The sequence below is a fragment of the Scophthalmus maximus genome, chromosome 17, assembly GCF_022379125.1.
Source record: "Scophthalmus maximus strain ysfricsl-2021 chromosome 17, ASM2237912v1, whole genome shotgun sequence".
NCBI classification, from domain to species: Eukaryota; Metazoa; Chordata; class Actinopteri; order Pleuronectiformes; family Scophthalmidae; genus Scophthalmus; species Scophthalmus maximus.
The window spans coordinates 4,074,786-4,097,849 of NC_061531.1; the positions used below are offsets into that span (position 1 = coordinate 4,074,786).

Genomic DNA, 23,064 nt, shown 5'->3' on the forward strand with positions numbered 1-23,064 from the left:
CCATAAATCAGGTTTGATCAGAATAAGACCAAAACATCTTATAATGTTTTTAGCCAGTTTATGGTGAATTCAGAATAATAACTATTTAAAAGAAAAACGATGTTGAATAGGAACAAATTGAGAAGAATCATGTTCTTAAGGAGACTGGATAAATATTTTCTTACCTTTTTTTCCAGATTTCTTTACAACCTTTGCAGTCCACTGCAATTCAAAATGTACTTCATCATAAACTAGCATAAAGACATTGCTCAGTCAAACGCTCAATGCATATCATATGCTTGCTCTGCAGCATTGAGTTCACTGCACAAGCCCAAATTAAAACCAGGCCAAAATGTCTTTGTTCTTCCGACTTCCTGATCCTGAGAGCCAAATATTTTCTATTCCTTATCGACGTCCTCACGCTGACTTAACCCTTACTGCAAAGTGCCTTTTCCATAAGTTTCTCAAAGTAGTTTGTGTCGTTTTCTTTTTGAACTGTTGATTTTAAAGGTGTTTAGAATACCGTTAGCCTTATGGACAGTATGTACATAAGGGTACACACAATAATTGAAATGTTACACTATACAATCCAAATCGTCATCTTTCTATTCTGTGCACAGACAAATGGGATGCAGCAGCACACAGTCTACATTGTGGACACAGTGCAGACGCTCCAGAGCAGTGAAATGTGTTGCCCCTCTGTGAAAACATGAAAGTGGGCGCTGCCGAGGGAAAGCAACTGAGCCTGCTCGTCCATGGGCTAAATTGTTTTGACATGTAGGGACAGATTTTCCTTTTCTTTTTTTAGAAATGGATTTTCAGATAAAGCAAAACTTGCATTCACTCAACGAAGAGGGAAAGAGGGCAGGGAAAAATCAGTCTGTGAAAGCATACTGGTTAAAGAACTGAAGTGAGGCAGGTGGAAATAAATAAAAAGAAAGAATTAGTGTTCGACCGATATATCGCCCGGCCGATATTTGCGTTTTTTACGTGTATCAGCATCAGCTGATGCGGCGATAGTTTTTTTTGGGAGGGCAGATCCGGTCGCCTATCGGGCCCAGCCCCGCTCTCTCTGGAACCATTTCCCCAGCGTCATCGTGGTGCCTCTACCCTAGGCTGCCGCGCTGCACGCCCGCCGGGTACCAACTCTCCCTTCTCCTCCGGAGAGCGGGAGGGGGATTCAATGTCTCCCCCCTGCTCTGCCGCCGCTCCTCCGACGACTTCTCGCTGGCTCTGGCCAGCTTAGTCATGGGTCGCGGTGGACGGAGCGCCCGGTGGGTTTGTGTCTTTCTCCTTTTTCTCCAAAACCTTTGCCTTGTGGAAATTGACTTTTTAATCTCGGGGGGGCCGCCGCCGACGGACGGGTGCGAGGCTCGTGGTTGCTGTTTTACGCATCCTCCACGTCCTCGCGCTCTCTCTGCTCGTCAGCTGGCTCTTCTCCCCGTACCCTCCTTCTCTTCCCCGCCTTTCCCCTCTCTGCTTCAGCAGCTTGGGACTGGCGGCACCCCCCGTCGGGCCCCACACAGAGTCGGGCGCGGCTGCCGGTGGACTTTTTGAGTCTCCGCGCTGACCGCGCCGCAGGCTTTGCGCAGGGGATACCGTTCACGGGCGGACGAGTCCCGGTCTGGTGGGAACCCCTGAGATGCTCGAGCCACGGCCTTGGCCATAACCCCACTTTGACTAAGACCTCAGATCAGACGAGACAACCCGCTGAATTTAATTCTATTTAACTATTAAATTGAGGGAGCAAAAGTAGTATCGGCTCCAAGAATCTGCTCAAGAAAATCGGCAGTCCTTATCGGTCATCGGCTAAGGCAGATGAAAAAAAAATCGGTATCGGCATCGGCCCTAAAAAATCGGTATCGGTCGATCCTAGAAAGAAACCACTGTACGGTAATAGATAGAAGGCAGACAGAGAGGTATATGTAAATATTGAATCTAAAACTGCTACACTTGGACATGTGCGCGCGTGTGTTTGTGTGTGTGTGTGCGTGTGTGCGTGCGTGTGTGTGCGTGTGTGTGTGTGAGCGTGTGTGTATGTGAGCGTGAGCGCGCGTGCGTGCGTGTGTGAACATTAACTCGGTGGTTGCCCATAAAAAGAGTTGTGTGGCCTACTGAGGGGAGAATGGGGAGTTTCCTTCTCACTTTCTCTGAGTTGAATACTGTTTGAGATCCTGTTTGGTTTCCTACTCAGACCTTCTGAAAAACTGCTTTTGCGTCTGTCCTGCCTTTTACACAGGCTCTGTGATTTCAGTTTCAAAATATTATTCATCATCGGTTTGACAGTCCTGTCTGAACCACTTCAGTAGCATTAACCTGTATGAAAGGTATACACTAAAATGGTGTGCGTAGTAATTTGACATTACATGAGCGGTTACGGACCAGCAGTACATTTAATTCTCTCTTTTATCACTTGTACGTGACACTTGAGAACAACCGTATTTGTGCGACCAGTTGGTGCATCAAGTCCTTCCTCATCCCACCCTGTATCCAAGTGCAGCACCGCTGTGCCATGTGCCTGTCGCAAAGACAAATCACACACTGCGCGTTGATTCATGAAGAGCAGCATGGATCCAGTTGCAGTCTCAGGATTCTAATCCAGACGGACGTATCTTCCAGTTGTTTGCTGATTACTGGGACACTGTACAGACACTTATGCTCCTCAGGGAAGGAATCCTGGGGACTTTTCTGATACTTTGGTTTACAGTCACATTCCCAATTAGCAAATGTTAGCATGCCAACACAGAAATGTAAGAAGGTGATCAAGTTAAACATTATAACAGTTTCCCAAATGCATGATGGCATTTACATCATTTTACTAAATGCATCCTGACGTTAACATTAGGTTAACAGTTTGACTGAGCTGCTGGCTTATCTTAAAATCACTGCCAAGTGAATTAATCTACGTTTCAAAATGAAAGAGAAAAAAGAGAAACATTCACATAATCATGTCAAAACAAAGTCTTTTTTTCTTTTTCTCCATTCATATTTAATGACCACTCTTCTCATTCGTTTCTAAATATGTCTCTAACCGTACATAGTATTAGTCAGTGTGTTTGTGTGTGGGGTGTAGAGACAAATGGGATGTGTTGCCTCTCTGTGAAAACATGAAAGTGGGCGCTGCCGAGGGAAAGCAACTGAGCCTGCTCGTCCATGGGCTAAATTGTTTTGACATGTAGGGACAGATTTTCCTTTTCTTTTTTTAGAAATGGATTTTCAGATAAAGCAAAACTTGCATTCACTCAACGAAGAGGGAAAGAGGGCAGGGAAAAATCAGTCTGTGAAAGCATACTGGTTAAAGAACTGAAGTGAGGCAGGTGGAAATAAATAAAAAGAAAGAATTAGTGTTCGACCGATATATCGCCCGGCCGATATTTGCGTTTTTTACGTGTATCAGCATCAGCTGATGCGGCGATAGTTTTTTTTGGGAGGGCAGATCCGGTCGCCTATCGGGCCCAGCCCCGCTCTCTCTGGAACCATTTCCCCAGCGTCATCGTGGTGCCTCTACCCTAGGCTGCCGCGCTGCACGCCCGCCGGGTACCAACTCTCCCTTCTCCTCCGGAGAGCGGGAGGGGGATTCAATGTCTCCCCCCTGCTCTGCCGCCGCTCCTCCGACGACTTCTCGCTGGCTCTGGCCAGCTTAGTCATGGGTCGCGGTGGACGGAGCGCCCGGTGGGTTTGTGTCTTTCTCCTTTTTCTCCAAAACCTTTGCCTTGTGGAAATTGACTTTTTAATCTCGGGGGGGCCGACGGACGGGTGCGAGGCTCGTGGTTGCTGTTTTACGCATCCTCCACGTCCTCGCGCTCTCTCTGCTCGTCAGCTGGCTCTTCTCCCCGTACCCTCCTTCTCTTCCCCGCCTTTCCCCTCTCTGCTTCAGCAGCTTGGGACTGGCGGCACCCCCCGTCGGGCCCCACACAGAGTCGGGCGCGGCTGCCGGTGGACTTTTTGAGTCTCCGCGCTGACCGCGCCGCAGGCTTTGCGCAGGGGATACCGTTCACGGGCGGACGAGTCCCGGTCTGGTGGGAACCCCTGAGATGCTCGAGCCACGGCCTTGGCCATAACCCCACTTTGACTAAGACCTCAGATCAGACGAGACAACCCGCTGAATTTAATTCTATTTAACTATTAAATTGAGGGAGCAAAAGTAGTATCGGCTCCAAGAATCTGCTCAAGAAAATCGGCAGTCCTTATCGGTCATCGGCTAAGGCAGATGAAAAAAAAATCGGTATCGGCATCGGCCCTAAAAAATCGGTATCGGTCGATCCTAGAAAGAAACCACTGTACGGTAATAGATAGAAGGCAGACAGAGAGGTATATGTAAATATTGAATCTAAAACTGCTACACTTGGACATGTGCGCGCGTGTGTTTGTGTGTGTGTGTGCGTGTGTGCGTGCGTGCGTGTGTGTGCGTGTGTGTGTGTGAGCGTGTGTGTATGTGAGCGTGAGCGCGCGTGCGTGCGTGTGTGAACATTAACTCGGTGGTTGCCCATAAAAAGAGTTGTGTGGCCTACTGAGGGGAGAATGGGGAGTTTCCTTCTCACTTTCTCTGAGTTGAATACTGTTTGAGATCCTGTTTGGTTTCCTACTCAGACCTTCTGAAAAACTGCTTTTGCGTCTGTCCTGCCTTTTACACAGGCTCTGTGATTTCAGTTTCAAAATATTATTCATCATCGGTTTGACAGTCCTGTCTGAACCACTTCAGTAGCATTAACCTGTATGAAAGGTATACACTAAAATGGTGTGCGTAGTAATTTGACATTACATGAGCGGTTACGGACCAGCAGTACATTTAATTCTCTCTTTTATCACTTGTACGTGACACTTGAGAACAACCGTATTTGTGCGACCAGTTGGTGCATCAAGTCCTTCCTCATCCCACCCTGTATCCAAGTGCAGCACCGCTGTGCCATGTGCCTGTCGCAAAGACAAATCACACACTGCGCGTTGATTCATGAAGAGCAGCATGGATCCAGTTGCAGTCTCAGGATTCTAATCCAGACGGACGTATCTTCCAGTTGTTTGCTGATTACTGGGACACTGTACAGACACTTATGCTCCTCAGGGAAGGAATCCTGGGGACTTTTCTGATACTTTGGTTTACAGTCACATTCCCAATTAGCAAATGTTAGCATGCCAACACAGAAATGTAAGAAGGTGATCAAGTTAAACATTATAACAGTTTCCCAAATGCATGATGGCATTTACATCATTTTACTAAATGCATCCTGACGTTAACATTAGGTTAACAGTTTGACTGAGCTGCTGGCTTATCTTAAAATCACTGCCAAGTGAATTAATCTACGTTTCAAAATGAAAGAGAAAAAAGAGAAACATTCACATAATCATGTCAAAACAAAGTCTTTTTTTCTTTTTCTCCATTCATATTTAATGACCACTCTTCTCATTCGTTTCTAAATATGTCTCTAACCGTACATAGTATTAGTCAGTGTGTTTGTGTGTGGGGTGTAGAGACAAATGGGATGTGTTGCCTCTCTGTGAAAACATGAAAGTGGGCGCTGCCGAGGGAAAGCAACTGAGCCTGCTCGTCCATGGGCTAAATTGTTTTGACATGTAGGGACAGATTTTCCTTTTCTTTTTTTAGAAATGGATTTTCAGATAAAGCAAAACTTGCATTCACTCAACGAAGAGGGAAAGAGGGCAGGGAAAAATCAGTCTGTGAAAGCATACTGGTTAAAGAACTGAAGTGAGGCAGGTGGAAATAAATAAAAAGAAAGAATTAGTGTTCGACCGATATATCGCCCGGCCGATATTTGCGTTTTTTACGTGTATCAGCATCAGCTGATGCGGCGATAGTTTTTTTTGGGAGGGCAGATCCGGTCGCCTATCGGGCCCAGCCCCGCTCTCTCTGGAACCATTTCCCCAGCGTCATCGTGGTGCCTCTACCCTAGGCTGCCGCGCTGCACGCCCGCCGGGTACCAACTCTCCCTTCTCCTCCGGAGAGCGGGAGGGGGATTCAATGTCTCCCCCCTGCTCTGCCGCCGCTCCTCCGACGACTTCTCGCTGGCTCTGGCCAGCTTAGTCATGGGTCGCGGTGGACGGAGCGCCCGGTGGGTTTGTGTCTTTCTCCTTTTTCTCCAAAACCTTTGCCTTGTGGAAATTGACTTTTTAATCTCGGGGGGGCCGACGGACGGGTGCGAGGCTCGTGGTTGCTGTTTTACGCATCCTCCACGTCCTCGCGCTCTCTCTGCTCGTCAGCTGGCTCTTCTCCCCGTACCCTCCTTCTCTTCCCCGCCTTTCCCCTCTCTGCTTCAGCAGCTTGGGACTGGCGGCACCCCCCGTCGGGCCCCACACAGAGTCGGGCGCGGCTGCCGGTGGACTTTTTGAGTCTCCGCGCTGACCGCGCCGCAGGCTTTGCGCAGGGGATACCGTTCACGGGCGGACGAGTCCCGGTCTGGTGGGAACCCCTGAGATGCTCGAGCCACGGCCTTGGCCATAACCCCACTTTGACTAAGACCTCAGATCAGACGAGACAACCCGCTGAATTTAATTCTATTTAACTATTAAATTGAGGGAGCAAAAGTAGTATCGGCTCCAAGAATCTGCTCAAGAAAATCGGCAGTCCTTATCGGTCATCGGCTAAGGCAGATGAAAAAAAAATCGGTATCGGCATCGGCCCTAAAAAATCGGTATCGGTCGATCCTAGAAAGAAACCACTGTACGGTAATAGATAGAAGGCAGACAGAGAGGTATATGTAAATATTGAATCTAAAACTGCTACACTTGGACATGTGCGCGCGTGTGTTTGTGTGTGTGTGTGCGTGTGTGCGTGCGTGTGTGTGCGTGTGTGTGTGTGAGCGTGTGTGTATGTGAGCGTGAGCGCGCGTGCGTGCGTGTGTGAACATTAACTCGGTGGTTGCCCATAAAAAGAGTTGTGTGGCCTACTGAGGGGAGAATGGGGAGTTTCCTTCTCACTTTCTCTGAGTTGAATACTGTTTGAGATCCTGTTTGGTTTCCTACTCAGACCTTCTGAAAAACTGCTTTTGCGTCTGTCCTGCCTTTTACACAGGCTCTGTGATTTCAGTTTCAAAATATTATTCATCATCGGTTTGACAGTCCTGTCTGAACCACTTCAGTAGCATTAACCTGTATGAAAGGTATACACTAAAATGGTGTGCGTAGTAATTTGACATTACATGAGCGGTTACGGACCAGCAGTACATTTAATTCTCTCTTTTATCACTTGTACGTGACACTTGAGAACAACCGTATTTGTGCGACCAGTTGGTGCATCAAGTCCTTCCTCATCCCACCCTGTATCCAAGTGCAGCACCGCTGTGCCATGTGCCTGTCGCAAAGACAAATCACACACTGCGCGTTGATTCATGAAGAGCAGCATGGATCCAGTTGCAGTCTCAGGATTCTAATCCAGACGGACGTATCTTCCAGTTGTTTGCTGATTACTGGGACACTGTACAGACACTTATGCTCCTCAGGGAAGGAATCCTGGGGACTTTTCTGATACTTTGGTTTACAGTCACATTCCCAATTAGCAAATGTTAGCATGCCAACACAGAAATGTAAGAAGGTGATCAAGTTAAACATTATAACAGTTTCCCAAATGCATGATGGCATTTACATCATTTTACTAAATGCATCCTGACGTTAACATTAGGTTAACAGTTTGACTGAGCTGCTGGCTTATCTTAAAATCACTGCCAAGTGAATTAATCTACGTTTCAAAATGAAAGAGAAAAAAGAGAAACATTCACATAATCATGTCAAAACAAAGTCTTTTTTTCTTTTTCTCCCTTCATATTTAATGACCACTCTTCTCATTCGTTTCTAAATATGTCTCTAACCGTACATAGTATTAGTCAGTGTGTTTGTGTGTGGGGTGTAGAGACAAATGGGATGTGTTGCCTCTCTGTGAAAACATGAAAGTGGGCGCTGCTGAGGGAAAGCAACTGAGCCTGCTCGTCCATGGGCTAAATTGTTTTGACATGTAGGGACAGATTTTCCTTTTCTTTTTTTAGAAATGGATTTTCAGATAAAGCAAAACTTGCATTCACTCAACGAAGAGGGAAAGAGGGCAGGGAAAAATCAGTCTGTGAAAGCATACTGGTTAAAGAACTGAAGTGAGGCAGGTGGAAATAAATAAAAAGAAAGAAACCACTGTATGGTAATAGATAGAAGGCAGAAAGAGAGGTATATCTAAATATTGAATCTAAAACTGATACACTTGGACGTGTGTGTGCGTGCGCGTGTGTTTGTGTGTGTGAGAACATTAACTCGGTGGTTTCCCATGAAAATAGTCGTGTGGCCTACTCGGGAGAGTGGGGAGTTTCCCTCTCTCTTTCTCTGAGTTGACAGACTTTTTGAGACCATGTTTGGTTTCCTACTCAGACCTTCTGAAAAACATCCGGCCAATGGAAAATGTTTCTTCAGGAACACTTTCAGTTTTGATCAGACATGCCTCTGCATTGCATATAGAGCATGACAGTGTTCCTGAATTATAGGCGTGTTGTGTAACAACTACTGCTTTTGCGTCTGTCCTGCCTTTTACACAGGCTCTGTGATTTCAGTTTCAAAATATTATTCATCAGTTTGACAGTCCTGTCTGAACCACTTCAGTAGCATTAACCTGTATGAAAGGTATACACTAAAATGGCATGCGTAGTAATTTGACATTACATGAGCGGTTACGGACCAGCAGTACATTTAATTCTCTCTTTTATCACTTGTACGTGACACTTGAGATCAACCGTATTTGTGCCACCAGTTGGTGCATCAAGTCCTTCGTCATCGCACCCTGTATCCAAGTGCCTGTCGCAAAGACAAATCACACACTGCGCGTTGATTCATGAAGAGCAGCATGGATCCAGTTGCAGTTTCAGGATTCTGATGCAGACGGACGTATCTTCCAGTTGTTTGCTGATTACTGGGACACTGTACAGACACTTATGCTCCTCAGGGAAGGAATCCTGAGGACTTTTCCGATACTTTGGTTTACAGTCACATTCCCAATTAGCAAATGTTAGCATGCCAACACAGACATGTAAGAAGATGATCGTGTTAAATATTATACCAGTTTCCCAAATGCATGATGGCATTTTCATAATTTTTCTAAATGCATCCTGACATTAACATTAGGTTAACAGTCTGACTGAGCTGCTGGCTTGTCTTAAAATCACTGCCAAGTGAATTACTCTACATTTCAAAATGAAAGAGAAATAAGAGAAACATTCACATAATCATGTCAAAACAAAGTCTTTTTTTCTTTTTCTCATTCATATTTAATGACCACTCTTCCCATTCGTTTCTAAATATGTCTGTAACCGTATATAGTATTAGTCATGGCAGCATTTTTCTGTCATTACAGTCACCACATGTTCTGTGAACTCCAACTTGTTCTTTATCCATTTGTCTCTATACAAACGAAAAACTTTCACTGAGGAGACGTTTCAGAAGAGAGCTACAGTATATTCAGTGGTGTGAAAGACTGATTTGAGCAATGTGATAAATGCTGTATATTGTCCTGAGTGGTGCTTGATTTTGCTTAAACAAAAACCAGGTAAAGTTCAAGTAGAGTTTATTGGAGAGTTTTGGCCTACTGCCCTAAAGAAGGATCACTGTTGATGAGTGGCAGATGTAATGTCGTGTGTCTATTTTTGGTCTTGGTAATGTATCGTGTGTATTTATCTATTTGTTATAATTAGTTATATATAATTTGTTATATGTTAGGTGGAAAAGTTAACCACAGTTAAATGCTCATGCACTCCGACCGAAAGCCGACGGGGACAGTGATGTCGGAGAGGTTTGTACAAGTAACCAACAGGCTCTCTCCTCTGCACTGAACTCCTCCTGAGCTCTGACTCTGTTCCAACAGCTCTTTTTCGAGTGTGTGCACTGTAAACTTGACCGATCATTAAGAGCTGTGGGGGAGTGAGTGCTCTCTGAAACTGCATTTCCTTTTTATTTTACTGTTTCCTAGCGCCACTATCATTTTGATCACAGCATCCCCTTTCAATCCTCCAAACAACCCACCATGTCAAAACTATCTTGTGTATGCTGTTATAAAAGCTGGCTATTGTGAATGGATATCAACGTTTTCTTTTTCACTTTTTGCTTAAATTTGATTGATATTTGATATCTTTTTGTACAATAATAAGTCAGCCATTGAGGGTTCACTTGCCACAGTGGTGCTTTGAGCTAAAGGCTAAAATGCTCATAATGAAGGTGCTGATATGATGATGGTAAGCAAGTACTAAAATTTGTGTCCTTCTCTCCGTCAGGTCGAGGCTCAGGTGCAAAGATCCCTGACTGTGGCTCAGGCTCTGGCAGACGACGTGGACTGCCACGTGTTCCCCTTCAGCCAGTTCGGCAAAGGACGGATCAAGAAGCTCCGCGTCAGCCCAGACGCATTCATACAGATCAGCTTACAGCTGGCATACTACAGGGTAACACACACAGACACACACACAGACAGAACGAACATGAAAAGGTGAAAATTCATTGTTGTCCAGCATCAACTTCAAATATTGTTCCCTGTGGATCTGGTGTGTATATGGTTAATTCTGATGCCGAATGTGCACTCTCACTCAGCCATGGCCTTAGCACAAAAAAAGTGTAACATGCCAATGGAGTGATAGCATGAACATGATCTAAAATAAAATATGCAGTCTCAGGAAATGATGCTCTGACATGCTAGTAAATCTTGGCATTCGAAGAAGTTGAATATTTAAACGAAATAGTTTTAAAAACTTGTCCTAACCTTTAACTCATCGGTCAAAAAAGGTTTTATCTTAAAGCAAAGTCTTAGTTGTGATCCTTAACTGCTGATTGCAGTGAACATTGTCATGTCAGATGATCATTGCAGGGTTCCTACGCAGTATGGAATTTGTTTTTTAGTAACACCAGGTCTGGATATTGGTTTTTTTTGTGTTTGTAGACTGAAGTCTAAACAGACCTTTATCCAAAGATTGTAGAATACTAACGATCCGTCTCAATTTCTCTAGTCTAGTGAATCATTTTCCCACGGTCAGTGATAAATGTTGCCATAGCGACACACTCTCTGTTCCTGCCACCACTGTATCTACAGAGCCTTATCACATATGACTATGACAGGCGGAAGGATAAGTAGTTTCTATCAACATACACATTTACCCAAAATTACTGAGTTTCAATATCCCAATCTTTTAATATGAAGATCAGTCCTACAACAGGTAGCGTCGGAATTGGAAGTATCAAAATGTCAATATCAATCTGCACATGTACACCACAATCAACCTTCTGGAGAAACCGTGACTTACAGTCAGAATGTAATTTTATAAACAGTTGGATTTTAAAATGATTTATTTACATAATAATATTTGATTCTAGCTGATTGTACTCGGATGTCAAATATGGTCTGAATCTACAGAGAAGAAGGAAATTTGAGTCTGGAAGAAGTTTGGAATTTATGAAATGGAAAATGTGTAGGAACCCTGTCATTGACTGTATCCAATGCTTTCATGCTGCAGAATATTTAAACATGCATGTGGGAAGCTTTTGGGAGCTGAGACCAAGTCTTATCTCTTTCTTAGTCCTATAACTCTGACACACGAAAGACCTAAGTAATTTTTTGCTGATAATTCTTCAAATTTAACAAATGTTCATATTTTGCTGTCTTCCTATCAAACCCCTCCCCTCCCCTGCTCCAACTCTTCCTCCAGGATCGCGCTAGTTTCTGTTTGACCTATGAGGCGTCGATGACCCGTCTGTTCAGGGAGGGCAGGACGGAGACTGTGCGATCCTGCTCCAACGAAAGCTCTGCTTTTGTCAAAGCTCTGGAGGCTGGAGAGGTACTGACACATTCCTTCATTCTGCTCTCAAGTATTTAAAGTAAAACCTCAAAAAGTTTGAAACACATGCTGACCCCAATGTGCATCCAAAATTACAATATTGTTACGATAAAAATTACAGGGTAATATTGGCTCAGACTTCTTAATGTTCTATTTTGTGCTTTATTTCTACTCATTTTAAAGGTCACATATTATGCAAAAATCACTTTTTCAGTGTAACTGTGGAAAAAGACCACCCTGTTGTTTCTATGTGAGCTAGCTAAACCCTACAGCCTGACTGGTTCAGATTTCTCTCCCACTGTGATGTCACAGTTGGACTCTTTTGGGGTAACCCCACCTGCAATCTGAGACTCTCCACTTCTCTGGTGAAGCAGTGTGACATTTCCGACACGTTTTTGAAAGCGGTTGACCAATCACAACAGACTGGGGCAGCTGGCCAATCAGAGCAGACTGGGGTTTATCGGGAGGAGGGGGCTAAAAGAAATCCAGGAGTTTTAGACAGGGTTTGAAAAGAGGAGCTGCAGGAATGAGCAGTTTGAGAACACTGATGCCTTTTCTCAATATTAGAGCATGTCAATCTTTTCAAGTGGTAACCCACATTAAAAGTATGGAACCAAATATGAGCATAATATGTCACCTTTAAAGTTTGTTGATGATGTATAGGTGACAGAGTGAAAGTGTGATGGTTGATTCGGTTCGACAGGCAAAAGAACAGTGCAGGCATCTCTTCCGACTGGCTTCAGAGAGGCACCAGAACCTCTATCGAATGGCGATGACTGGAGCTGGAATAGACAGACACCTCTTCTGCCTGTACGTGGTGTCCAAGTATTTGGGGGTGGAGTCACCGTTCCTGAAAGAGGTGAGCTTGTGTTCGCTCTGTGTCCTTTTAATCTTCCCTGAATTTCCAATTGACAATACTTTACAGATTGTGTAAGTGACAACACAGTCAATACACCATAAGTGTGGATTAACAGTAACAACAAACATATTCTGAGTTTACCTGCTTACAGTTTTGACCTTGAGGTATAATTTTAACAATGTTTACCGTTTGAGTTTTGCATGTTAACTTGCTAACAATTGTTAATTAGCACAAAACACAAATTACACCTGAAGCTGATAATAGTAATGTCATTAAATGTACAGGTATTTTTATATCAACTAAAGTAAGGGATGAATTAACCTTTAGATCTGATGGTGGTACTAGATCAAAGGTCAGAGGGTCAATGGTATGACAGGTCATTCTCATTGGGCCGTGTATTTGCTTATGACGTGACAATCCATCTAGTAGTTACGATATTTCAATCTGGACTAACTGACCATAACTGACTGCAACAACAATACTGCTCTTATGAAGTTTTTAATGCTTCTCTCTATGTTTTGTTGTTGGCTGCATACTGTATAGCAGATCAGATTGATTTATTTGTCACTTCCATAATACACGTTACCGCATACATGGGAGTGAAATGCTGTACTCCACAGATCAGGGTCATATAAAGTGTTGGTGCACTTAGTGCAGGTCTGTCATCCTGTGGTGTTGGATGGAGGATGGGGGGGGGGGGGGGTTAGCATTCTGAGGGTTCTGATGAATCGTCGGATATCAGTCATATATTTTACACCATCAGTGGAGACGAAAGGTGAAAATGCACTAACAGGTGAAAAACGGTGTAATGTGATGTTTTTATCTCTTTCTTTGTTTAAAAAGTTTCAACAGATGTCTGTGAAGGTCGTTGTGCTTCATCTCTTTCTATTCATCTCGCCCCTGCTCACATTCCAGGTTTTGTCGGAACCGTGGCGTCTCTCCACCAGTCAGACCCCAGTTCAGCAGATGGAGCTGTTCGACCTGAAGAATCACCCAGACTTCGTATCACTGGGCGGAGGGTTCGGACCTGTGAGTAACAGGCACACAGTGTAAACGGACACAGTGAGTGGTCTGTGAGGCTTTGGAATAATCTCATATGATCTCTTTGGCCACGTTAGGTTGCTGATGATGGTTATGGGGTGTCATACATCATCGTGGGCGAGGATATGATCAACTTCCACGTGTCGTCCAAATATTCCTTCAGTGAGACTGTAAGTAAAAGCTCTGTTAATGTCGTCAGCGTTCAGAGAAGGTATTGATTGTCCTAACACAACTGGAATGACATCACACTGAGGCATTCAAGTGAATGTTTGACAGAAAACAGTGACAGAAAACTGCTCTTTTACACAGACACACACACACACACACTGTACACACATTAGAATCTTAAAGGGAAAGTCTGTGTAAAAAAGGCTGTTTTTACTCGTTAAAATTGGCAGAGCAAAGATGCTTTAAACATCACTAACTGATGCTATTTAGCAGTTTTGGAATAATAAGTGGAAAAGTAAATGTACCGTTACTTTCCATGAACTGCACATTTGTAATAAAGCCGTGCAACTCCTACTTTCATCCCTGCCGGGGGAGAGATGTTGACCCTACACCAAATATCTGAATGCGTTATTTTGTAGACAGTGTCTCCCCTCTCGCTCAACCTCTCACTGTCTGGATTGTTTCCTCTGATGTCTTCCTACATGCTGTGAAGCTGCAGATTAAGTGAGACGCACTCAACCTGCGACTTCCCATCATTTTCACAGACCCTGAAGATGAAATCAAATGAGATGATCCTTTAATAGTCCCACTGTCGGGAAATTTTCTGAGGTACAACAGCAAAGGGAAGTCATAATTAAGTCCCACAAGGTTTCCAGTGGAAATGATTAATGTCCACTTCAGTTGGGACATTAAGTTTGGGATGAGTGGAGACAAGAATCTCATTGAATCACTCCACAGCAGCTGTGGTGATGAGTTCTCAGTGGACTGCTTACAGGGATTCCCAGCAGTGTCTGTGTGCACAAGAAAGTGTTCCGCTCATATTCTTCAACCACAGAGCATATGACAGGACAGCAGGAACTGTGTTTAGTGCTTCGCTGTCTGTTTTCACTTCCCCGTTAACGCTCACGCTCACTCTCACACTGTGGCATCCGGTGTTCGAGAGCCAGGTTTATAAATCAGCTGCTGTTGACTGAGAGCAGTTTGTGTGCGCCATTCAGGTGGTACAGGGAATCGAAGGACAAAAATGCTAAACTAGGTTTGATAAACTATTCTTTAAATCTCTCAAATACATCCATTGTCCGGTACTTAAGTGCTTCCCTTGTATTCTCTTCACTTCTTGTATGTCTCTGTGGTTTTGATTCTGTACCCACATCATTGTTCTCAGTTCCCCTCCCATCACCATGCTCTAAATCCTTCTCTCTGGTTCTCCTCACTGCAGGACTCCCACAGGTTTGGAGCTCAGATAAGCAAAGCTCTCCACGACATCATGACTCTCCTCACTCCTGATGCCAAAACCCCCTCTTCCCCCAAAGGTGCAGCCCAGCCTCAGTCCAAGAAGCTTCTCTGAACACGGCTTTCACAGAGAGTGTCGGACCCGTAGAGAACCCGTTATGTAGAACCCTTAATGTTAAAAGAGCAAATCGTACATATGACTGATTATAGACATGAAAGCGTTTATTAAAAGTGAATTTGATAAGTAAACCCAAGGGAGATCCCAGCCCAGCAAAGCTACAGGCTGATGTCATGGTGCTGCCACGCCGCACCTGAATGTTATGATTTACATTCTTCTGCCAAAAGTTCTGTAGTGGACAAGCCTTTCTGCTTAGACAAATATATTTCACTACTATTCAGCACCAACTCATAGACGTGTGAAAACAAAAAGCTTCCAGTCCCGCCTTTTTGAGAGCATGAACCCTGTGATGGGTGATTTTGAGGGAGGGAGTGAAGGTCGTCAGTTGAGAAGGAAGTCTTTAGGAGAAATGTAAGAGACAATTAAAAGTGAAAAGGGAAATAGTGTTTTAGATTGTAACCAGAGCCGAGTGTGAAATGACGCCGTGCAGCTGATCTCACTGACATGAATCATAATAGTTTAATGGTCATGGAGTGCATGTTGTAGTTCATTGCTAAAAATCCAAAAAGCCCCCCAAAAAAATTACGTATCATAAGGAGGAGGATAAGACTGAAGCAGAGAAGAGTCGTACTTGCAGACCTCTGACTAAAGCAGCCCAGTTGTTCTTGTCATGTACTAATCAGACGGGACACTTAGTCCTGATTGGAAACATTTTACCAATTGATGTTTTGAGTCGCCTGAATCAGTGGTGAACTACCTTCATGACTTTGTAGCCGGCTCTTCAGTGACAGAGAGGATGTTTTTGCCGTTGTTACAATTACAAGTATCTGTGATAAAAAGTAAAATGCAACAACACCGACAAATGCATCTGAGTAACTTCAGAGTGAAAACGAAAGCTAGCAAAATGTGTTCCCCCTTAAAACTGTCTCTCCCTGAGGTCCGACGGCACGTTGAGGGCAATTCCATCATCAGGAAAACATTTGCAGAACCAGCGTTTTTAAGGACCATGCTGGCTGGCTGACTGACCGTCTCCCTCTCCACTGTCTCACTACAATTGTGTGAAACGTGTAGTAATCTGTGGCCATGTTTTATTGGACGAGTTTTGACATTCTCTTCAATCAGCTGTTAAATTAAGAACCACAACTTTCACTGTATCAGGTTCAATGTGAACTGCAGTGGCTTGATGGTGGGAGTGGTCAGTGATGACTGGCAGCAGTTTGAGCTTCGTGTAATGTAGAGAAACTGTTAGTTTCTCTACATTACACATTGCCTCATTCATTTGATGGTTTGAATTCACTGGTTCCACATTAATTCATCAACCCCTTGAGCAATCAGTTATTTCAGGCTCCATTTTGTCCAAGATCAAGTGATAACTGCTAATGTAATACTGAAGTTTTATTTAAACCCATGCACAGGAAGGGAGGGAGAAAACATTATTTTCTTTTCTTTTTTAACTGATTTTTTTTACTGATCCATTTAATAAGATGTAGAGGATTTAGGTCAAATGTCTTGTAACATTGTGTTGATGGTCCGAACTGGACCGTTGCCGTGTGACGTACAGTAGCTCGGCCTTCTGATCGCCCGTACTAACTGAACCAGTGATTTTTATTCTTCTGCAAACCAGTTTCAAATGGTCTCCTTTCTTCCTGAAGGTTAAACCAGTGCCAAGCTTCTTTATCTTATCCCTCCCAATCTGTGACCTCAAGTTGGGTAAGGTGCCGCGCCGGGCTGACATCACTTTATAACCAACGGTAGACATGGCCCCAACCCTCCGAGCAGTAGAAGTGACCCTGTCGAGTCTGTGCACTTCAATAAATCAGAACTAAATATAAGGATTATAGGACGTCAGTTATGCATTAAATGAGATGAAGAGAAGCAGCAATTAGAACACCCATTTCGAAGGTCATTAAGTGTAAAATAATGCAGTCCTATTGTGGACCAACAGTTCTTTTTGCCATGAGTCATAGATCACACTATGACTCATCCCTGTTTCAGAGCTGTGGGGTTAAAGAAATGCGTGTGAGCCTGAATTCGAGTATCGATTCAGTGAAACCGTTTCAATGCAACTTTGAAATCAATGCAATTCCTGAGGGGAAACCTTGCCACGTTATACTCAAGTGTGTTCTGTGTGTTGATAAGAATGTATTGCAGTTGGCCAGATAACTACTGTACCATTACTAATGTCAGGATATGTCTTCATGTGCAATGTTCACCATAACACATGAAACCAATATGGATAAACATAGATTTCCGAATGATTTCTGCTTTTCACTCCTTTTATAACCAGAATATTAACTTACTACACCATGCTCATGTTTCCTACCTATAGTCTAATTTCATATCCCTTTTTCAGAGAGAGTGATGTCTTAATATTCTCAAAAACCTCAGACCATAGTGGCTTAGTGTCTCATTTCCCAAACTGTTGAATGGCAGAGGAACTGTTTTTATTCAGCCAAAAGACTAATAAGACCGTTCCTACAGCTGCAGCAGTGGACACTCACAACTTCTCTACCTCTCGTGACTTTTTCTGAATGTGGAAGGCCCAAAAGAACCCGCTTGTTGGTTTTCCTCTTGTAACAGACAAACTTTTTTATTTTTTTCCAAAGCAATGTATTGTTTTCAGGTTATCACAAAATGATAAAAAAAAAAATTGAGGGAGTGTTCAAATAAAATGTTTGACCAGTTTGTCACGGTAACATGGTCAAGAGCGTTTTGAAACCTGTTTTTGTACTCTACACTCCACTGGTGTCGTTAATAAGGGCTTCTTAGTTATACCTTTTTTTTTCTTTTCTTTTTTTCACATGCTGCAGTTTGTCCAGGAGCTTAACTCAAAGCATTAAATATGAGAAATGTCAATTATCACTCACCAATATCTCTCACCTTACCCTGCCTGAAAACCATAGAACCAATGAAACCGCTTCTGTGCCTCAGACGACTCCAGTGTGCCACATGTCTTGCCCGACACCGGACTGTGTCCTCTGGCTTTCAACAGTTTGGACAATGAGCCTCACAAAACGGCAGCGAAGGTCACGTCTAGCAGCAGCGTTACAATTTACTGTCAGGACTAAAGTTTAATATTAATACTAGCACGAGGTCTTTTCTTACTCATTTGATATCGGGATACATTTTAATTTCTGTTATTTCTCTGTAACCTGTCATGTCTACTGTTTGTTTGTTTGTTTTTACACTAGGTTAATTGTGGTAATGCTTGAAGATTTTAGTAACTTTTCGTGTTTAAAGTTATGATATCCCATGTTTACTGACCATACACTCCTGAATATCCATGTTACTGGGTTGTTTTTTTCAGTTTGTTTTTTCATTGTTAAGCTTATTTACATGTAAATTGTGGCTTTTTACAGACGGTGACTGCATGTGATGTCAATTAAAAAAACCTTTCCCTGCGGTGCCGCTGGATTCTTTCTAACTGTTCAATGTAACTTTTGCACCGCATCTGTGGACGTGAGGCCGCGGGAGTGAGCAGTGACCCCGGGGGACCTCCCCACTGGCTCCTAGTTAACAGTAGCTGGAATGGGTTGTTGGAGAGTCCGCCACTTTCCATCGTCTCCGGCTCGGGACGTCGACGCATCGTTTCGGAAACCCCGGGATGATGTCACAGGGGCAACAGGGGGAAGAGGAGGAGAGAGGAAGAGGAGGGAGAAGACGCGGCCGAAAGTGAAAGTAAAAGTCCAAGGCAGAATGCGTGCGGCTGCAGCTCAGAGTCGATGGACCTCGCCAGCAGCAAACCACGGTGAGTCAGTTCCACGCTGCGCGACGCGTCTCGTGTCCCGCAGGGGCGAGCGGAGCGGGGCTCCTCCGGCCCGGAGCGGGGCTCCTCCGGCCCGGAGCGGGGCTCCTCTGGCCGGGTGGCCGCTCGGGTCCGACCCGCCGAGCGCTCCACGCGGTGATGGCGCTGCTGCGCGGCCGCGCGCCTGTTCTGCTGCGGGTCGCCGACGTGCGAGAGCCACGTCGGCGACCCGCCGGGAGGGGAGGAGAGGGGAGGGGAAGTCGGTGCAATTACTGATCCTCGTCTGTCGCCTCTGGTCCGAGCTGTTGTCTTTGGAACCGGATGGAATAAAGAGGGACGTGCAGGGCAGTTTACAAGTCAAGTTCTCTCTATGGGGTTTTTTTTTCTCTGGGCTACGTTCACTGTGTAAACCCCAAGCATATCCAGAATTACTGGATTAGTAATGGTTATTATAACGGACATGACATGTTGGTATGTGCGGTGTGTGCGCGTCACGACTTTTAATTCATTTTTTTCTAATCTAGTGATTCAATCTCAGACTGTAGAAATAGATATACTTCAATATGAATATATATAATTCGAGCTGCAACAATTAATCAATTAGTAATCGATTACAAAATTAACCAACTATTTTGATAATTGATTCATCCGCTTAAGTAGTTTTCATTAAACAAAAAGTCAAAGTTCACCGATTTCAATTTCAAAAATGTGAATATTTTCTGGTTTCTTTGCTCGTCTGACAGTGTACTAAATATCTTTTCTTGTTTGTGGACAAAACAAAACATCATGTTGGAGTTTTGGGAAACGCAAGCGACATTTTTCACCATTTTATGGACCAAACAACGAATCGATTGATCCAGAAAATAATAATAATAAAAAACGCCACAAATACTTCTTTCCATTTAAAGGGGCAGTAAGCGATTCTGAGTAAGTTTTTTTTTCTTTTTCTTATCTGCGAATATTTCCTCACGGTCCACTAGCTGTCGGTTGTGTATGTGCGCCGGTGTAAAACCCCCAGGGGTTTCCCGCTCAGTTCGTCCCATCCAAAGAAAAGGGTGCGGACCGCACCGCACTGCGCTGCACGTGCAGTTTGTGAAACGTCCCTCGTCGACACCCTGAGAGACGCGGCCGCAAATGACTCTACGACATCAGCGCCAAATATTTACCCGTGACGCGTCTTTGCTCTGCTTTCTGCTTCCCCTCACAGTGTGAGTCTGGGTGGTCTCGGCGGCAGCATGACCTCATGGAGAATCGTGACCTGCCTGTTTGCTTTCGTAAGTGTCGCACCTCCGCCCCGGGACTCTGCCGTTTGTGACGAGGCTTCAGATCGGAGCTTCTTTTTTTTTGATCCGAGTGCAGCGCTAATGACGCGGCGAAGTGTGTCATTTGAAGGTCACACACACACAGACGAATTCGGAAGTAGCTGGAATAATTGCACATTTCTGCATCAGTCACTACTTTTACCTACATGCACAAACACGTCACGGCTTTCACTCTTATCCTGCAAAAGACTGAATAAACAGTTTACGCGGCTGATGTGGCAGCATAGAGCTGCTTCTTCCAAAACGTGTTGGACCATGAGAACAAAACCTCCTTTGTCCTTCCATCCAGGAACGTGGCTGTTACGTATGGAAGCAAATAAGAGACATACGTCTTTGAACTTTAACAGCCACTCAATACTTAATATTGAAATATTTTATTTTGAAAAACATGTATCTGAATTTCTTTGTTCGGAATTCACCTCTTTGAAATTATTTTTACTTCGGTGTTCAGACACAAAAAAATTCAGATCTCAAATTTCAAGTTCGAAAAATTCAAGTCAAATATTCACACTCTCAAATTCGATTGCTCAAATTCAGACTGAAAAATCCACACAGTAACATCCGGGCTACCCAGGATTGGAAAAGCAATTGAGCCTGCATGAAATCGAACCGACGTCTGGCCTATCAGAGCACGGACGGTCTGTCATGTGATCCAAGAAATCGGCACGGATATTTTGAAGATGACGAAGGCTGAAACGAAGGCGCTCCGGTAAGTTTGCTGTTTATGTACAATCGAACTCAGGGCTCGACAGGAGTATGTTGAAGCTAAGTATGTTTGGAACACAGCTACGGTTTGTGTGACTCGTGTCTCTATGTAGGTAAGTCATCACATGACAGACCGTCCGTGCTCTGATAGGCCAGACGTCGGTTCGATTGCATGCAGGCCCAATTGCTTTTCCTATCCTGGGTAGCCCGGATGTTACTGTGTGGATGTTTCAATCTGAATTTGAGCAATCGAAAAATTGTAACTTGAAATTTGAGATCTGAATTTTTTGGGATCTGAATAGCGAAGTGAAATAAATTCGAACAAATAAATTCAGATACATGTTTTTCAAAATAAAATTTTTCAATATTAAGTACTCAGTGGCTGTTGAAGTTCAAGTTCAAATAAAAGTGTCTCTTATTTGCTTCCATAGTTACAGTTGCGCTACCATAACCGCCGCCTTGCAAACTGTACTCTAGCTGGCTTGTGTACAAGGCTCAGAGCTAATTGGAAAAAATTAATAACTGAGAAGCATATTCTGAATGAGCTGTATACATAACCAAAGAATGCTTCTCAAACCTGAGCAGTGCCGGCGTATCCCATGTGTTTTGATGGGGGAATAAGGCCATACCAATTGTGAGGCGTAATACAAACCGTTTTCTAATAATGAGCTCCAAAAGATGCTCCCAAATATTTTGCCGGCCCTATTCATATTGGACGGCGTTGAATTGTTAGACTGCACAGCTTAATTTGAAACCATGTGCACGAATTGATACAGTACTTTGTAACTTCTTATGATGAAATGTAAGTTTAATATCTTTTCTATTTCTGTTCAAAATCGGACTTAGAATTTTGCTCTCACCTTTTTTTCCCGTCCGCTAGGTGTCCCTGATCGCCTCGTCAAAGGAAGACTGCTTCGACTATTTTAAGATCGAGACATGGGTATGTGTTCTTCATTTTGTCTTCAGATTCTCCTTCATAGCATACATAGGACGTCGCGCAGGGAGAACAGCTCGTCTGAACAGAGCCGCTCCTCGGGGCGCGCCTACGAGTGGCTTGAGCAAAGTTTTCTAGTACGTCCAGTTTTTTCTCTGATGTGCCTGTTGGTCTCAACGGTGAACAGTACACCAGTTTGACCTGAATTCATAATGACTTCATCTGAATGAATTTGGAGTATAAACAGGCAGAAAATGTAATAAATAATGGATTCAAAATGAATAATAATAATTGCAAACTCTATATTCTTTGTACCACTTTGTGGCTTGCTAAATTTCCCTTGGCATATTTCATCACAGCAACATGCAGTTAGGACCCCAGGCAGACCAAAGACCCTTACACAAGTAACTAGTGACGTTACTCGTTATGTTACTATATTGCTATATTACTTTTGCGGGTCATGCAGTCATTAGAGCCGCAAGGAGTTTATGATGATTTTACAGAACATAAAACGTTGCATAATCCCCACATTCAAGCTGATATTGTGTCCAGCTTCTTGTTCTGTTATTTCTGCCCTGGCATATTAAGCAAGGTCCCTAATGTTCAGAAGTTAAACAATGATTGTAGGTCATTAGAAGATCATCTACGATATACCCAGCGACGAGCTTCTCCAGATCCCTGTCATCCTCCACCCTTCGTTTGGCTTTTTGCCTCGTGGCCAACGTGACCCGCCTGCGCGTACACGTGGTCATATAGTAATAAGTAACGCAGCGTTACTTGGATCAGTAACTGTAATATAATTACTATTTCAGAAATTGTAATCCCTTACACTAATAGTGACTGAGAAAAATAATAACATTACAGTAATAATATATTACTGAGTAATTAGGTGCAGCCCAACACTGCTCGCGGACACGTTAAGAGACGCTCATGACTTTGAGCTCCCTTGGTAGATCGCCCGTCTCCCACGCAGAGGTCAGGGGTTCAAAGCCAACCTGTGACGCCCCCCCCCCCCCCCCCCCCCCCCCACCACCACCACCACCAGCCCTGAACAGGCTGTTGAATGTTTTGGTCACCCACTGCCCCCATTTCACTATGAATGGGAAAATAAGTTATGTTAATGATAGCCTTTAGCAAATGAGAAACCAGAGATGAACAA

At 43.9% G+C, this 23,064-nt stretch overlaps 1 protein-coding gene across 1 annotated transcript in view; it reads left to right on the forward strand.

Moving 5' to 3' along the window:
* The window catches only part of cpt1a2b (carnitine palmitoyltransferase 1A2b), a 40,929-nt gene extending 19,012 nt beyond the window's left edge, over positions 1–21,917 (forward strand). The window contains exons 14-20 of the mRNA XM_035614266.2: positions 10,233–10,397; positions 11,652–11,780; positions 12,484–12,639; positions 13,555–13,668; positions 13,758–13,850; positions 15,068–18,947; positions 21,852–21,917. Coding sequence (XP_035470159.2) covers positions 10,233–10,397; positions 11,652–11,780; positions 12,484–12,639; positions 13,555–13,668; positions 13,758–13,850; positions 15,068–15,196 — 786 coding nt within the window. The 3' untranslated portion in view covers positions 15,197–18,947; positions 21,852–21,917. The remainder of the gene's footprint in view (positions 1–10,232; positions 10,398–11,651; positions 11,781–12,483; positions 12,640–13,554; positions 13,669–13,757; positions 13,851–15,067; positions 18,948–21,851) is intronic.
* Positions 21,918–23,064: the final 1,147 nt, after the last annotated feature.